General features: G+C 32.0%; 2 protein-coding genes and 1 non-coding gene across 3 annotated transcripts; all 3 read right to left on the bottom strand.

Annotated features, from left to right (window-relative positions):
• Positions 1-1576: 1576 nt before the first annotated feature.
• On the bottom strand, positions 1577-5674 carry LOC120087687 (protein RETICULATA-RELATED 1, chloroplastic). The gene is made up of 7 exons (XM_039044547.1): positions 4937-5674; positions 4329-4427; positions 3833-4053; positions 3445-3514; positions 3156-3235; positions 2497-2561; positions 1577-2084 (listed from the first exon to the last, which is right to left on the bottom strand). Exons 1-7 carry the CDS (start codon positions 5453-5455, stop codon positions 1891-1893), a joined length of 1248 nt encoding a protein of 415 aa, XP_038900475.1. The 5' UTR covers positions 5456-5674; the 3' UTR covers positions 1577-1890.
• A 7-nt stretch (positions 5675-5681) lies between these two features.
• On the bottom strand, positions 5682-5763 carry TRNAS-GCU. The gene has a single exon. It is a non-coding gene; the product is annotated as a tRNA-Ser (tRNA).
• Positions 5764-7176: 1413 nt separating this feature from the next.
• Positions 7177-10354, bottom strand: LOC120089477 (UDP-D-apiose/UDP-D-xylose synthase 2). The gene is made up of 9 exons (XM_039046962.1): positions 9917-10354; positions 9609-9701; positions 9348-9455; positions 8533-8647; positions 8302-8435; positions 8102-8203; positions 7922-8014; positions 7694-7829; positions 7177-7604 (listed from the first exon to the last, which is right to left on the bottom strand). Exons 1-9 carry the CDS (start codon positions 10187-10189, stop codon positions 7489-7491), a joined length of 1170 nt encoding a protein of 389 aa, XP_038902890.1. The 5' UTR covers positions 10190-10354; the 3' UTR covers positions 7177-7488.
• Between the last annotated feature and the right edge of the window lie 4543 nt (positions 10355-14897).

Raw genomic sequence — 14897 nt, forward strand, 5'->3', positions numbered from 1 at the left:
ACAACATGATAAAATGAGATCCACTTTTCAGATTACCATTGATTTAGTACATTTCACCTCATATGAACGAAGTCTAAATATAAAAACCAACTCAATACTAGAGAGAAATGGTAGAAGCAAATAGATATTAACCATTTTGGTTTCTCATCTTTGATATTCCTTGTGTTTTTCAGCTTATTTAAAAGGAACTATATCATAACATTTGGCAATTTAAAATTAATCAAATGTAACTACTAACACCAAGTCTAACAAACCCTTCAACATTTAGAGATATAAATGAGGTTTTTCCCCAGAATCACATCGCTAGCATCTCCATCACGAGCGATGGGCGAGAGAGGAGAATCGAATACAGGAGCGTGTTCCAGGCCTGACCGGAAAAGGAAGAAGACCGCCGTCCATACACCGGCATTAATGGCCGGCGGGATACCGGTTTCTTTGGCGCTCTCAATGAGAAGGCGAGTGAAATATAGAGTTATGGCTGGATTTCCTTTTTTTTTCTCCACACTGTTGCAGGTCAAAACTAATGATTGCAATAGAGGCCACATGCCGCAGAATGGAGCCGAGTTATGTTTTATGAGGATGGGATCAGAATGTGATTTAAATACTATTTTGATTCCTATAATTTTTAGAGTTTCTTTTTGTACTTGTACTTTGAAAATATTCATTGTAGTCCTTATAATTTTAATTTTGATTTATTTTGATCTCTTCTTTTAAAATATTTATTTTGATGTTTGTACTTTCTTCTTTGATTGATTTTAATTTTTTAATTTTTTTAAAAATACAAAGACCAAAATAACCAAAAATTATTTTGAAAGTATAGGAAACTATGATAAACTAAAGTTGAATGTATAGAGACCAAAATAAATATTTTGAAAATACGATAACCAAAATGAATCAAAACCAAAAGTACAAGAACAAAGTAGTATTTAAATTCTCATTGCTCAACCCATTCAACCTTCTGCCAATTTTTTTTTGGCTGTCTTCCAATTTCAAGGTTAGAGAAATTTAGAGATGGGATTTGGTAGAAAAGGCAGAGTAAGAAATGAAGACTACATAACTTAGGATTAGCCTCCAATAATCATCCCTATCTTCCAATGATAGGACTCAAAAACAAAGCAAAAAACATAGCTTAGTACATTAATAAGATTAAAAAGAAGAAGAAAAAAGATATATTTAACACCTTGATCCTATTTGAAAGGGAGATCCTCCCTCCATTCCGAACGGATTAGAAGCAAATTATAGCCTCATAGTCTCGTGAGAATTTTATTGTGCATAATCTAAAAGATAACAAGAAATTAAAAGGTTAAATATTACTTTTCGTCCTTAAATAAGGATTTAGTTCCTAAACTTTAGGAGGTAACAACTTAATTGGACTAAAGTTTCAAGTTGAATTAAATTCCTTCCATATCTTCGTAGTTTATAACATGTTTGGAACTTATCTAAATATGTAATAAATCTAATTAAACCTGAACTATATTCATTAGGATTATATAGTTTAAATTTCAAAAACTAAATTGTAACACACTAAAATGGAAGAAGTTTAATTAAGGAGTAAAGTGAAGGGAAAAGAAAAAAAAAATCAAGTGAATTTGCCAGCTCCACCATTAGTGGGCCGTGTTGCAAAATTTCCATGCATTCAATCAAATGATCCGATAAATAAAGCCATGATCCTACCAATTCCTAAGTACTAGTGAAGGATACTCATAGGAAAATTGGCATCCTATCTAAGCCTGCCCCACCCAACTCTGAGAGGGAAAGAGATTTGAGTTCCTAAACCTAAAACTTATATAAGATCAAGATACAACACTGCGCTTATAGGGAGCCAAATTTGGGGGCTTTTTTCTTTTCTTTAAGATTAAGGCTAATTAATGCAGCATGTTAAATAAAAATTTATTGAACCCCACTCCATCTTGCCCAATCCACAAACTGCATACCACCATAAATGTTGTTGGCAAACCTCACACCAACTGTGAAAGCCATTGCCACCGGTGGAATTTTCTTTCCCAAAGGTGATGCTTCGACGACCTGCTCAAGTGCGTTCACAATTTGATAACGAGTGTTGGAAGATACGGCAAGGAAAACACCTGAATGAGGGAAAAGAGAGGACTTAGAGCGACACGTTAATATACATAAAAGTAGCCTTCAAGTTGTAGTTGATGTGAAGATCGAACCAAACAGGTTAACGAAGAGATTGATAAAAACGATAAGTATTGTGCTTTTGGTTCTTTCCAGAAAGAATTTGATGTTCTTTCCAGGTTGAAACTTGACCAAACTTCTGGTAAACCAAAATAAAATGGATGGGCAAGTAAAATCCTAAGAAATAAGTGACTTGTAAACCAACCTAAGTATTATGGATCATAATTTAACCAAAGAAAGAAGTATTGATATGATGTACTATGCTAAATTGCTCCACATTAATTCAGAAAAACAAGATCATTTGTCTCATTAACAAACAAATTAGTAAAGTAAAATAGAGACGATTCAAGGAATACATACCCCAGAGAGCAGCACTCTGAATAAGAGGAGGCACAGGAACATCCTCATCTGATTTCTTTATACACCTGAATTATTAAATACAGTTCCAAAGATGAGGATCTACATAGAGATTTAATGGACGTCTTATATATATAGCATCAGCGTATAGATGAATGGATTTAAACCTTTTACAAGTATCATAATTCATAATCAATTATTTTATTAAACAAGATTGAGGGACAAATAAAGAATTAGAATATATAATATAATACTTAGTACATGTTCTTTTTTATTAGTGTTACTGTATACACAAAAAACTGCAATACCAAAAAGCAACAGCTGAGCTAAATTAATTAATTAATTAAAAAGAAAAAAGAAAGAAAGAAAGAAGAAGCCATAAAACCAATATCAATTCAAAGTTAAATAAAAACAATATCAATTAAAGGGTAACAGTTAAATCAGAGAAATTACAATATCAATGACTCGAAGCAATAAAAACACACATCAGTCAAAGAACAATTCGAAGTTCATGAGTTTATCAACGCAATCAGGTCCTTCTTAGAGGTAAACAGTTACATTGCCAATAAAAAGATTATGGTAACATAATAATATTAGAAAACAAAACAACATCCGACATCTTAAAAAACAAGACACATAAGGAATACTTTAAACAGGCTTACCGTTTTGCGTTCATGATCAAATTAGCAATCCCCTGGCCAATGAGACCACAGCCAAATCCCACTGAGCCATACAAGACACCCTGGACCAGAATGCACCAATGAAAACAAGTTAAATAAAACCCCAAAAAAATTATATATATATATATATATATATACACAGCAGCAGCAGCAGCAGCAACAAGACAAACAAAGGCATGTCTTGAGCACTTAGTTCCAAAACAACAAAGAAACAATGATGGGAAAGTAAATTGTAGTTTAAGCATTGCTCACAGAAAGCTGCAATCAGTACCTTGTAGAAATATGATGCAATTCGCTGCCTCACTGTGAATTTACACCCCGGCCTTTCAGCTTCAAAAACACTGCAGAAGCAAATAATAATAATAAGTAATTAGTCATAGATGACAAAATGGAGCGTGGAAATTCTAAATCCAAGGAAAATTGGAACGGTCAGAAAATTGAGGCCAAATCTTGGGAATCTGATCTTCCATCCAATGTTTTGAAAATATCATCTCATACTTGAGAGAAAAAATAGATATTAAACAAAGTCGTGGCACAAGAGACTTTGTGAAGGATCCAGCAGCAAGAAGTAAATAAAATACAAAAGAAGGCAACACAGGGAACTGCAAGTCTTATAAGGGTGTTGAATTTCATTCGGAAAGGTGTCATGTGATATTAACCTGCTAGGAAGAGCAGAATAAGCATGTTGCATCTGTCCCAATAATCCTCTTGATACAGGCCGCTGTCCTATACGAGCGTATGGTGCTAACATACCAACCAAAGCAATGTCGACCACAATACCAACCAATAGATCAGCAGCAAACAACTCGAATTCTGGCCAGAAATTATCTCCCCTTTTCTGAACTTCGGCGAATGTAGCACAGCATGAATCGATGACTACCTGCATCCGCAAAGCTTGTTAAATCCATTAATCAGGAATTGTAATTTACAGTTAATCATCAAATCAACTGAATTGATCGAAGAGAACCACCAAGGAATCAGTTAGAGCATAAAACCAAGGGACTTAAATCCTGGATTTAAATGTCAATGATGTGATTTCTCATAGTAAAAGGTACTGTCAATGATGTGCAAAACTATGGCGAGAAATGTGGATCATTTGATTATATTAAATTTGGATCATTGGGTTATATTAAATTTGAATAACACCAAACAAACCTCTGTTCCAACTTTAAAAAGAAAAGATGGATCTGCTAGCATTCGGTCACGAAACATGGAGCATGAATTCATCAAGAAGCCTAACAACCAACCTGACCCCTGTAAACACAAAAGGAGAATTTACCTTATTATCATATTACATATTAGAACTTTCAAAATTTTCAAATTATGGGGGAAAAAAGCCATCTTGATGCTCAAACGAAGAAGGAAACATACATCATTAATTTCCAAAGAACGAAGGGGCGAATGACTCTTAACATATATATAAATGGTGAAAAAAACAAGAAGAAAAAGTTAAAAGGAGAATCATGATAACAGGGAAGTGAAAGAAAGGTTTGTTCAATCATATTGGGAATATTTCACATATTGGACAAAGCTTCATTTCCTAATGTTTGTTTTAAGGTCAAGGAAACAAAGAGCTAAATGCTGCGACGATTTCCTCATGATGCTGCCAACTAAAAACAGCAAGCGTTGTGAAGCACAAGAGCCAAGGAACATTGTTCTTTCAACATTTCCTCAGCAATTAATCACAAATCCAAAATAATTTCAAGTGCTAAGCATTATATGTTCAATTAATTAACTTTCAAAAACTTAGAAATGAAATATACCTGCAAGTCCAAGTAACGATGAAGAAAAACTTCCCGAATCCCGGTTGCCTTAGCAGCCTCGAGCATATCCGAAGGAAGTCTCACTCCTCGAGCGTCAGCTTCCTTGATCACGTCGTCTAATTTCAAAAGCGGCCCAAACTCCCTCTCATCCTCGCCATCACCATTTCCATCTCCCCCACCGCCACCGCCACCGCCGCCGCTACCAAACGGGTTCCCACCTCCTCCAACGCCACCATCCGCATCAATTCGAGATACAGAATTAACATCATCAAAAACCTTAGAGTCCTCCGGTGCGACGATGGTCTCAGCCGCCGCCTCGGACGAAATACAATTAAGTCGAATCCGGCAGTTCACATTCGAGGAATGATGAAGAGCAACAAGCTTGAAGGATCCCCTGGGTTCAGAACAAGGCCATCTAAAGCATCCCGAAGCTCTAACTTCGAGATTTGAAAAGAAAGCATCTGGGTTGGAAGGAACTGTGGAATGGAAGAGATTGAAGGTGGGAGAGGTAACAGACATAGTAGTGGCAGCTCGCTTTGCAACAATAGCAGGCCGTAGAAGAAAATGGTTGACGAGTTGGAGAAATGCGGAAGAAAAACGATCAAATACCTAAAATGTGATAAGCGTTTCGTTGAAAAAGATGCAAGAACAGCGAGGGAAGAAATTGGCCGAAATGAAACAGAGAAAAGAAGAATGAAAATGAAAAATGCCTAACTTTTTGGAAGAGAAAAAGTATAAAAAGGTTCGTCGCCTGAGAGATTCGAACTCTCGCGGGGCAACCCCATGTACTTAGCAGGCACACGCCTTAACCACTCGGCCAAAGCGACTTCAGTTGAAACAACGCTACTTTTAAATGATCATAATGGAACTAAACGAAAATTCACTTTAATATGAAGAAGCGTATTAGTGTTCGGTAACTATAAATAAACAATAAATTATCATATTTTAAATATAATAAACAAAATTGACTTAATATTATNATCATATTTTAAATATAATAAACAAAATTGACTTAATATTATTTTTTATATAATTTTTAATTATTAAATAATTGTTTAAAATAGATATATAAAATAAACTTTAATTTTAATTATAAATTTAGAAAATGAATTTTATTAAATATTATATCTGCTTTTAAGATAATCTAAAAATTGGTAAATAACAGATTTTGAAAACGCGTGACATGACCGTATGATTTTAAAGTGATTTATGAAGGAATTTACGACAAAAGAGTTTTTTTTTAAAAAAATAGTATGTGGTGCGGAGGATTAACTTCTAACACCAAGGTTAATATTATAATACTATGTTAATTGACCTTCTGACCCCAAAGTCTTAATATAACATAAAATTGATATTTTTTTTAGTTATGGGACCCATGAACTCTATAGAATTCATAATGTTAATATGATATAAAATTGATGTTTTACCCCGTGGGACCCATGAATTCTTGGTTCAAATAGAGGTAACTCCACTCTCTCAACTTCTTGGGTCACACCCATTCCCTAAAATTTAACATATGAAAGGATCAAGTTTCCAATTTTACCAAAGAAATATCGACAAGATGATGACGTTGAAAGATATTTGTGAAAATATTATAAAAACAAATTTTAGAATAATATTATTTAAGTTAATAAATATAAAACGTTGTCGTGCTTTGAATATTTAGTAGAATAGGATGCGGCCTGCGGGTATTCGAACAAAAGCTTTTCAATTTGGACTTTTTTACTAGCAACTTCAAAAACACAATTTCTCTTTGGCTTTCAAGCACTTCATTTCATGCGGGTTCGTTTTTTGTCAGGTTTTCATATGGAACCACCAAACCCCATAACTTTAGACTCCTAACATACACAAACTTCAATTTTAAAAGTGCTTTAAAAAGCTACATCATCATCCTGTTATCTTTACTTTATGACTCCAGAAATGGAAAACGAGGCCCGAACATAGGTGACTGATATGGGAAACATTTTGAAAGAAGATGATAATAATAATAAACAAAGTTCAGACTATTCTTTTGAAATTTAACCTTATTTTTATGCATTATATATAAAACATATTCAACGTTTTACTTCATTCTTCCTTTTCCATTTGCTTACCCAACACAAAAGTTCATCTGGAATTTTGGAAAAGTTCGATTCTTAAATCTTTATTCTGGATTTTAATTTTATGTAGTTAGTAAACATTCTAGTAGTAACAGGATGCCTTACTATTAAAATTTGAGTCAACTAAATTAGATTAAGGCATGGACAGAAAAGCAGTGGATTACTTGTATTCTCCCTTAACTTGTAAGTCCAAGCTTGAAATTCAATCATTTTACATATAACAGAGTCTTCCCCAACAGGGCTACACATATCACCTATCCAACTAACACATTTCAAAATCAAGAAGAAAAAAAAAATGTTACTAATGTGGGACTCATCCATCAACATATAGTTATAATCTCAGAAAAGAATTGGAGAAAAGCTTGGACACAGCCACATATTACAAATAAAACTCCTGTAAAGAGCCTGAGAAGAAGAAAAAATATGACCAAAAAGAGAAGAGTATCACATTCTCTAGCTGGATGCAGCTGGTTTTGCTGTCGCCTGCTTGATCGCCTCGGCGTATGTTCGATGTTGATAGGTCAGAGTTGATTCCAGCAGATCCCAGAGTGATGTCTTCGGGTTCCAACCTGAACGCAGTTGTGCAGTTCGATTGAAATCGCTAATCACTAATCATAATCGAAGGAAAATACGAAAGGAAATGAGACAAGCACCATACCAAGTTGCTTGTTGATGATGGTCATATCAGGAATTCTCTTGTCACTGTCATCATAACCCACACCATAGAATTCTTCAGAGCTTATATCGACCGTCGGTGTCTCGAGCGAAGGTTCCCCGCTTACCTTTGCATAAACCTACCGGACTCCAAGCAAACAACTTAAGTTACTTAATCTAACAAAAGCAAAAGAACAATAAAAATTTAAACCAAACACGATTCGCCCCCCACCTCGGTCATCATTTCAGCGAGCTGCTTCACTGTCACTTCATTGTTGGGGTTGCCCACATTGAAGATTTGACCATTGGCCCTCGCTGGGTTTTCCTGAACGAAACAATACACAATTCAGATATGTATACTGCATGCAAACTTTGGGTTCAAGATCAATGAAAAACAAGAGGAATGTCATACAATCATCAAAAGAACTGCTTCGATTGCATCTTTGATGTATATAAAAGTTCTTTGGGATTGGCCACCATCCACGAGCTTCAGTGGCTCATGGCGTAGGAGATTCTGCAAAACCAGAAAATCAAAACAGTCATTCTTCAAAGCAAGAGTCACAAAAAGAACTAGAAGCCAAAGCAGGAAACTAACAAAACATCCGAACATACATTGCTAAAGCAAGCTAGAACCCTTGGAACACCCTCACTTGGGCCATCAATGCCAGGAATGAAGTCCATCCTTGGTCCGATCCAGTTAAAGGGTCTTACAATTGTGAAATCCAGCCCATTTTCCGCACCCTCAGCTGTGAAACACAAGAAGAAAGAACAAAGGCTAAGAACAACTGCAATTTCCACGTACTTATTCCCATAAAGTCAGAGTAAACAAGTAAGAAAACGAACCATAAATCAGCCTCTCGATCAATTGCTTAGCACATGCATAAGACCATCTTTGCTTCTCGATGGGACCAAAGATGCAAGGAGAAGCATCCTCACTCAAAACATAATATGCTGGATCCTATCGTAAACAAATGACAAACAATACAGTATTCAGCTTATTATTATTATCCATAAGGCTATTGTATGAGGATTAGATGAGAATTAACATCAAGATAAATAGCTGTCATCTTTCAAATTCTATGCACATGATAAAAGATGGCGTACAAAACATAAATAGTATAAAATTTTGAACATGTGGTTAGCCCGATGTTATAGAAAGGTTGTTCATGAACTCTGTTACAATTAGTTCGAACCTAGCAAAAGAATAAAATGCTTGATGCCACAAAACATTAACCCCATATTTCAAATCAGAAAATTAATTCAAATTAGCAAATAGTTTCATTGCAAAATCAATAAGTACAATATTGTTATAACCTACATTTCAGCCAAACAGAAGAGCCAAAAATGGTGGATCAAAGCATACAAACATCGTCAAGCAAACCACGACAATCATTTATGAAGGGGCATTATTGGTTCAATTTCAAGATCTGACAGTTTTCTTACTACGAGATAAAGAAAAGCAAGATGCAGTTTCTATTTTCATTTCACGTTCAAGTTTTTAAAATCTTTCATGGGCATTCAATGACAGTTGCCTAACGACTCTGCAAGATCCAGGACATTGCATTTTCATTGAACAAGTAAGGCAAATTATTATAGATCGAATGGATTCAAGGGATTCATAATAAGAGAGAAGAAGAAAGCAGAAAGAGATGGCTTACCTGACGAAGAGGGCTATCTTTTGGAAGAAAGCTTCCAATTGTCTTACCATACACTTCGCAAGTTGAAAAGTGAATCAGACGCTTGTTGTTCCCAGAACAGTATTTCACCTACGAAAAGAAAGCACATCAAATCAAACACGCCAAATCACCAATTCTTAACGATAACAAAATCTTTTGAATTGAGAAGTAACACACACATACTCAAATCAAAACATTAAGAAACAAGAATCAGAAAGAAATAGAAATGAATCGCATACACACCACAGGAATTGCGTCGATGAAATTGCTGTAGATGGTATCAAGAGGACGCGTATTGTAGTCGGCAGGAGTACAGATCGCAGCAAGATTTATCGTCTACATCATGCAAGCAGAATTCCAATCACGAAACACGAAGTTAAAACTAAAAGAAATGACAAAGACGTACAATAACAAGAATGAGCATGGCTCAGAACCCACAATGACCCAAAGAAGGACAAATTCTTCAAACAACCCAGAACAAAAATTCGACAATTCTTTCAAGAACCCAGAAGAATGAGCAACAAAAAAAGAAGGAATCACAGAAGTCGAACCAGATCTGCCATTCGAATGAGGCTTTCGAGCCGGGAATCATTCTTGATATTGAGACGGTGGAACTGAATACGATCGGCCCAAGGGAGCGAATCGGGCTCAAGAAGGTGCTTAATCTTGTCACTATAAACATCAAGAGCAAGCACTTTGTGAGGGGTTTCAGCCATAAGCTTCTCACAGAGGTGAGAGCCAATGAACCCACCAGCGCCAATCATGCAAATGGTGATTGGCTTAATGGGGTTGCCATCTAGATCTACCCTGTTTCCGGACGCCATTGTTGCTTTGCTACTCTGCAAATCAAAAGTGAAAATCCCGCGTTGAGCTTGTGAGAATCTTGCGGGAAAGAGGAAACAAGCTTGAAGAAATGGGAAAATGGGAAAATCGGTTGTGAGGAAGAATTGAGAGGCTGAGCGTATTTATTGAGATTGAAGGAGTGGGAACCAGAGAGCGAGAGAAAAGGCGGACGGAAGGCGAGTGTGTGAAAATGCCACCGTTCCACCGGGGAGTATGAAATTTTGGGTACTCGCTACGTGAGAGTGGACACGTGTTTTCTAGGTCTGTCAACAAGAGGGGAAAAGAATAGAAAAAGAAAATTGGGAATTAAATCACTTTTTTTTTAAAAAAAAAAAATGCCATTAATAGTGGTGAGGTGAGGCCAGGCAAATGCATGTCCCTAATCAATGAAAAGTCTAGCAGTCTAATTTTAGTCCTAAAATTTGAAGAATTAGCAATGTTAAATTGTTAATGTCCATTCATCACAAGACTAAAGGTTGCTTACTACTAATTGTCCAAACCTAAATTTATTTCCTCTTGAGATAATTGGGTTAAAACTTAAAAATAAAATATTTAAATTATATATATATATTGAAAATACATCTTAGTTATATATTTATGATATTTTCCTTATCCAATCAATACGATATTTTAACTACATTTTCAACCATAATTTTATATGTGATTTAAATTTTGTTGAATTTAAAATATTTAAATGTCGATACTTTCATATATATTCTCACATCTTCGATTATGAATTTAAAAAGAAATTTATAGCACTTGTAGTTTTGAAACATACATCGAATCTTTTTACGTTAATAAAATTTTAATAGAAAGAGTGAAGTCTTTATTAGTTAAATTTTGTAGTAACTTAATCCATTAACTTTAATTAACAATTTAATGCTAATAATTTGATGTCAAATTTTTAGTAATTTTTTGAGGAAATAAATAGTCGCAGATTTTTTAAATTGTATATATTGAATTATTATTATCATTGTTGGGCAATAAAGTTTGAAAACATACCATTAAACAATAATAGGTTTTATAATAAATATTATAAAAAAGTGCCAATGTATTAGAGATGTATAGATTCTCATCAATACTGATATTTTAGACATCTAGATTCTCATTGAATGGACATCTCGATTACCATGTATTATTTTGTGGCATCGTGATATTGTAAAATATTCTAGCATCTATAGATTTTCGGACATCTCGAAAGTTTTGGATGTCTTATAAAACATGAGTTTTTCATATTACTGTGTTGAGACATCCTTATTTTACACTTGTGCCATTATTTATTTATATATATATATCAAACTTCATTTATATTATATAATTAAAGTAAAGGGTAATTATAATTAGTAGTATTTTTATGAATAATAACCAAATGTATAACATTATTTAAAAAAATTGCAAATATAGCAAGTCTATCAGCGATGGACTTCTATCGTTGATAGACTCTTACTAGTGATATGGTCTATCACTGATAGACTCCTGCCAATAATATGATCTATCATCGATAAACTATTTAAATTTAGTCATATTTGTAATTTTTGTTTACATTATGTTATATCCGCTAAATATAGTCAACCATATATATCATATGTTTTTGTTATATTGTAATTTTCTTATTATCTTTTAGTAAGATATTCAAATCCAAATTTAAATTAATATTTATTTTATAAAAAGTCTTAAATTATGATATATTATTTTGTTGAGGAAAATAACATAAATCGTATTAATTTCAAAAAAAATTCAAATGGATAAAAATAAATAAGTTATAAAAGTTCAAATTAATTATAAACTAATAAATAGTCGTAAGGTATTCTTAGAACGTTATGTAAATTTAAGATATTTCCAAATAGATAAAAACAAAATTATCAAACTATCGCAAAAAATATTCCTATAATCTATAATTTTAGGCATCTAAGATTTCTATTATCTACATTTCAAAAAAATAAATGGTCCCGAAAGAAATTATTGTTAGCAAGTTTATTACACGTACGAAATATTTATAAATAAAAAAAATGATTTTTTTAATCAGAATTTCTGAAAACACTTGAGAAAACTTTACATGATTATTTTATGTTTCTCACTGAATTTGGACTTTAAAAGAATATATATATATATATATATGAGTTTAATTGATTTCCACGGGAAGAATACTTTTTTGCCCTAAGCTTCAAAATATTATAATTATACCTTTGAGATTTAAGTTTTGTTTTAATTTAATCTATAAGTTTTAAAATTTTATCCTTTTAACATCGAATTTAAACTAAATACTCATTTATGTCTTTAGTGTTAATGTCTATTAATTAATTTAATAGAACTAAACAAAATATAATTAACTAAATTCTACCATTTCATCACTATTGAAATTAATCTTAATAGTTCACTTTATGATTATTTTAAATTAATTAATAAAAATTAACACCAAAGGCTATAAGTTGTGTTTAATGAAAAATTGAAGCTGAAAGTATAAATATTGGTACTTAAGAACCAAATTGAAACAAAACTCAAATCTTAATGATAAAATAATAACCTTTTGAAATTTAGAGACTAAATTGAAATAAAAAAACTCAAAATTTAATTACTAAGGCCTCGTTTGATAATCATTTTGTTTTTTATTTTTGTTTTTGAAAATTAAGTTTATTTCATGCACATTACTTACAACGATTAACATCTTTCGTAATTATAATGGTTTAATCTTAACTAAATTCCAAAAACAAAAACAACATTTCAAAAGTTACTATTTTTAGTTGCTTGATTTTTTAAACCATCGTTGAAAAGTAGATAATGAAAAAAATGAGGTGAAAGTAATATTATAGACTTAATTTTTATAAATAAAATAGTTATGAAATGGGATTTAAAAATGTAACAATTTGATAAGGACTAAATAATGAAAACTAAATCTAAAATTCAGTGAATATTTTTTTTAATCTTGAATTAATAAGTGAAAATAATTGAAACTGAAATGTGTACTAAATTCATCTTTATTTTTAAAGTTTCTTATGGGAATAAAAAGATTACCCAAAAATAATAAATCAGGGCTGCCAAAAGAAGCTTATTGTTAAGTCAAATTGAGTGTCATGTGGGTATAATGTTTTTATTAGCACTATAATGAGCTGTCTCTCTGTCTTGCATTGCATATGCTCATGTGGGTTCACATTTTTATTCTTATTTTTTCTTCCAAGATACACAAAAAATAAAATAAAAGCAAAAATATATAAGGGAGATTTTCAAAAATAAAAAAACAAAGAAAATTATTTACACAAAATAACAAAATCTGATATTATCTGATAAAGGCGGATAAAGATTGATAAAAGTCTAACAGTATCTATCGATGATAGAAATCGATAAAAGTCTATCATCGATATTATTAGTGATAGAAACTAATATAAGTCTATCATTGATAGACGCTGATAGAGGTTTATTAATGTCTATTAGTGATAGAAATGGACAGAAATCTATCATTAGACTAATAAAAGTCTAATAGTATCAATGATAAAAACATATATAAGTCTATCACTGAATATCAACGTCTATCAATATTTTCTTTTTACTATTTCTATAAATAATACATTAAAATAGTATTTGCGAAAAGATTATATATGATAATTTTATTAAATCGTATGGACTATTTATAAAGTTTTAACAATCTATAAGGATTAAAGTCTTAACTTTTAGAATTTCTAAACCTTTTTCAAGTTATAAAACCAAATTTAGAATTAAATCTACTTTGTTTAAACAACTCCGCCGATCAAGTTGAATGCACGATGTAAATCTAAATAAAAGATTTGGGAGAGTTTGAATGAAAAATATATAAAGTAATCTTATCAATGTAATATATGTAAGAAATTTCAGATGTGATAAAAATACGTGTATTTTAAAAGTTGAAGAGAGTGTTAAAGATCTCGTATTAAAAAAATCAGGGGACCTCGCAACGTTTATAATATAGATGGAGAATGTTAGAGTGTTAATATAATATTAAATTTACCTTCCTTTATTAACTTAAGTTTTTTTGGTCAATCGATGAATGTTAATGAGGTATTGATGTAATATTAAATTCACCTTCATCCATCAAACTTAACCTTTTAGACCTACTCGGGAGAGTTAGGTAGAATGTCAACTACATGCTAAATTAGGAGGGAAAGAAAATCTTGATTTTGATCACATAAATAATCAACATTAAGACATATTGTTCAGTGTAAAACAAGGTATATATTATTTGAACACATACACAATACATAAGTAGTTATTGGCTTGATGATTATTTTGGAAATGCACTAAAAAAAGTTTCTTTCGTAGGATGGATAGGACTTATATATAATATACATGTGGTGTTCGTGTTCCAAACCTGCTGGGTAGACAAAAATTGCCCTATACATTATGTTTATTACATAATAATTTTTGGATAACTATTTGATTTTAAAATTTTAGTTTTAATAAAAAATTTATAAATAATACTTTCACTTAAGAGTTTCTTTATTTTATTACCTACTTTAGTTTTTTTAAAAAAATAATTTAAATCAAATTATGAAATCTAAAAAGAAAACCATGTATGAAATTTTGTTTTTGTTTTTAAGTTTAGTTAGGAATTAAATTAGTATATGAAAAAAAGATGAAAATCACCTCTTTTTTAAATAAAAAATCCATAAATCAGTTGGTTTATCAAACAAAACTTTACTTATCCAATAAAATTTGTTT

The sequence above is a fragment of the Benincasa hispida genome, chromosome 10 (genome assembly GCF_009727055.1).
Source record: "Benincasa hispida cultivar B227 chromosome 10, ASM972705v1, whole genome shotgun sequence".
Lineage (NCBI taxonomy): Eukaryota > Viridiplantae > Streptophyta > Magnoliopsida > Cucurbitales > Cucurbitaceae > Benincasa > Benincasa hispida.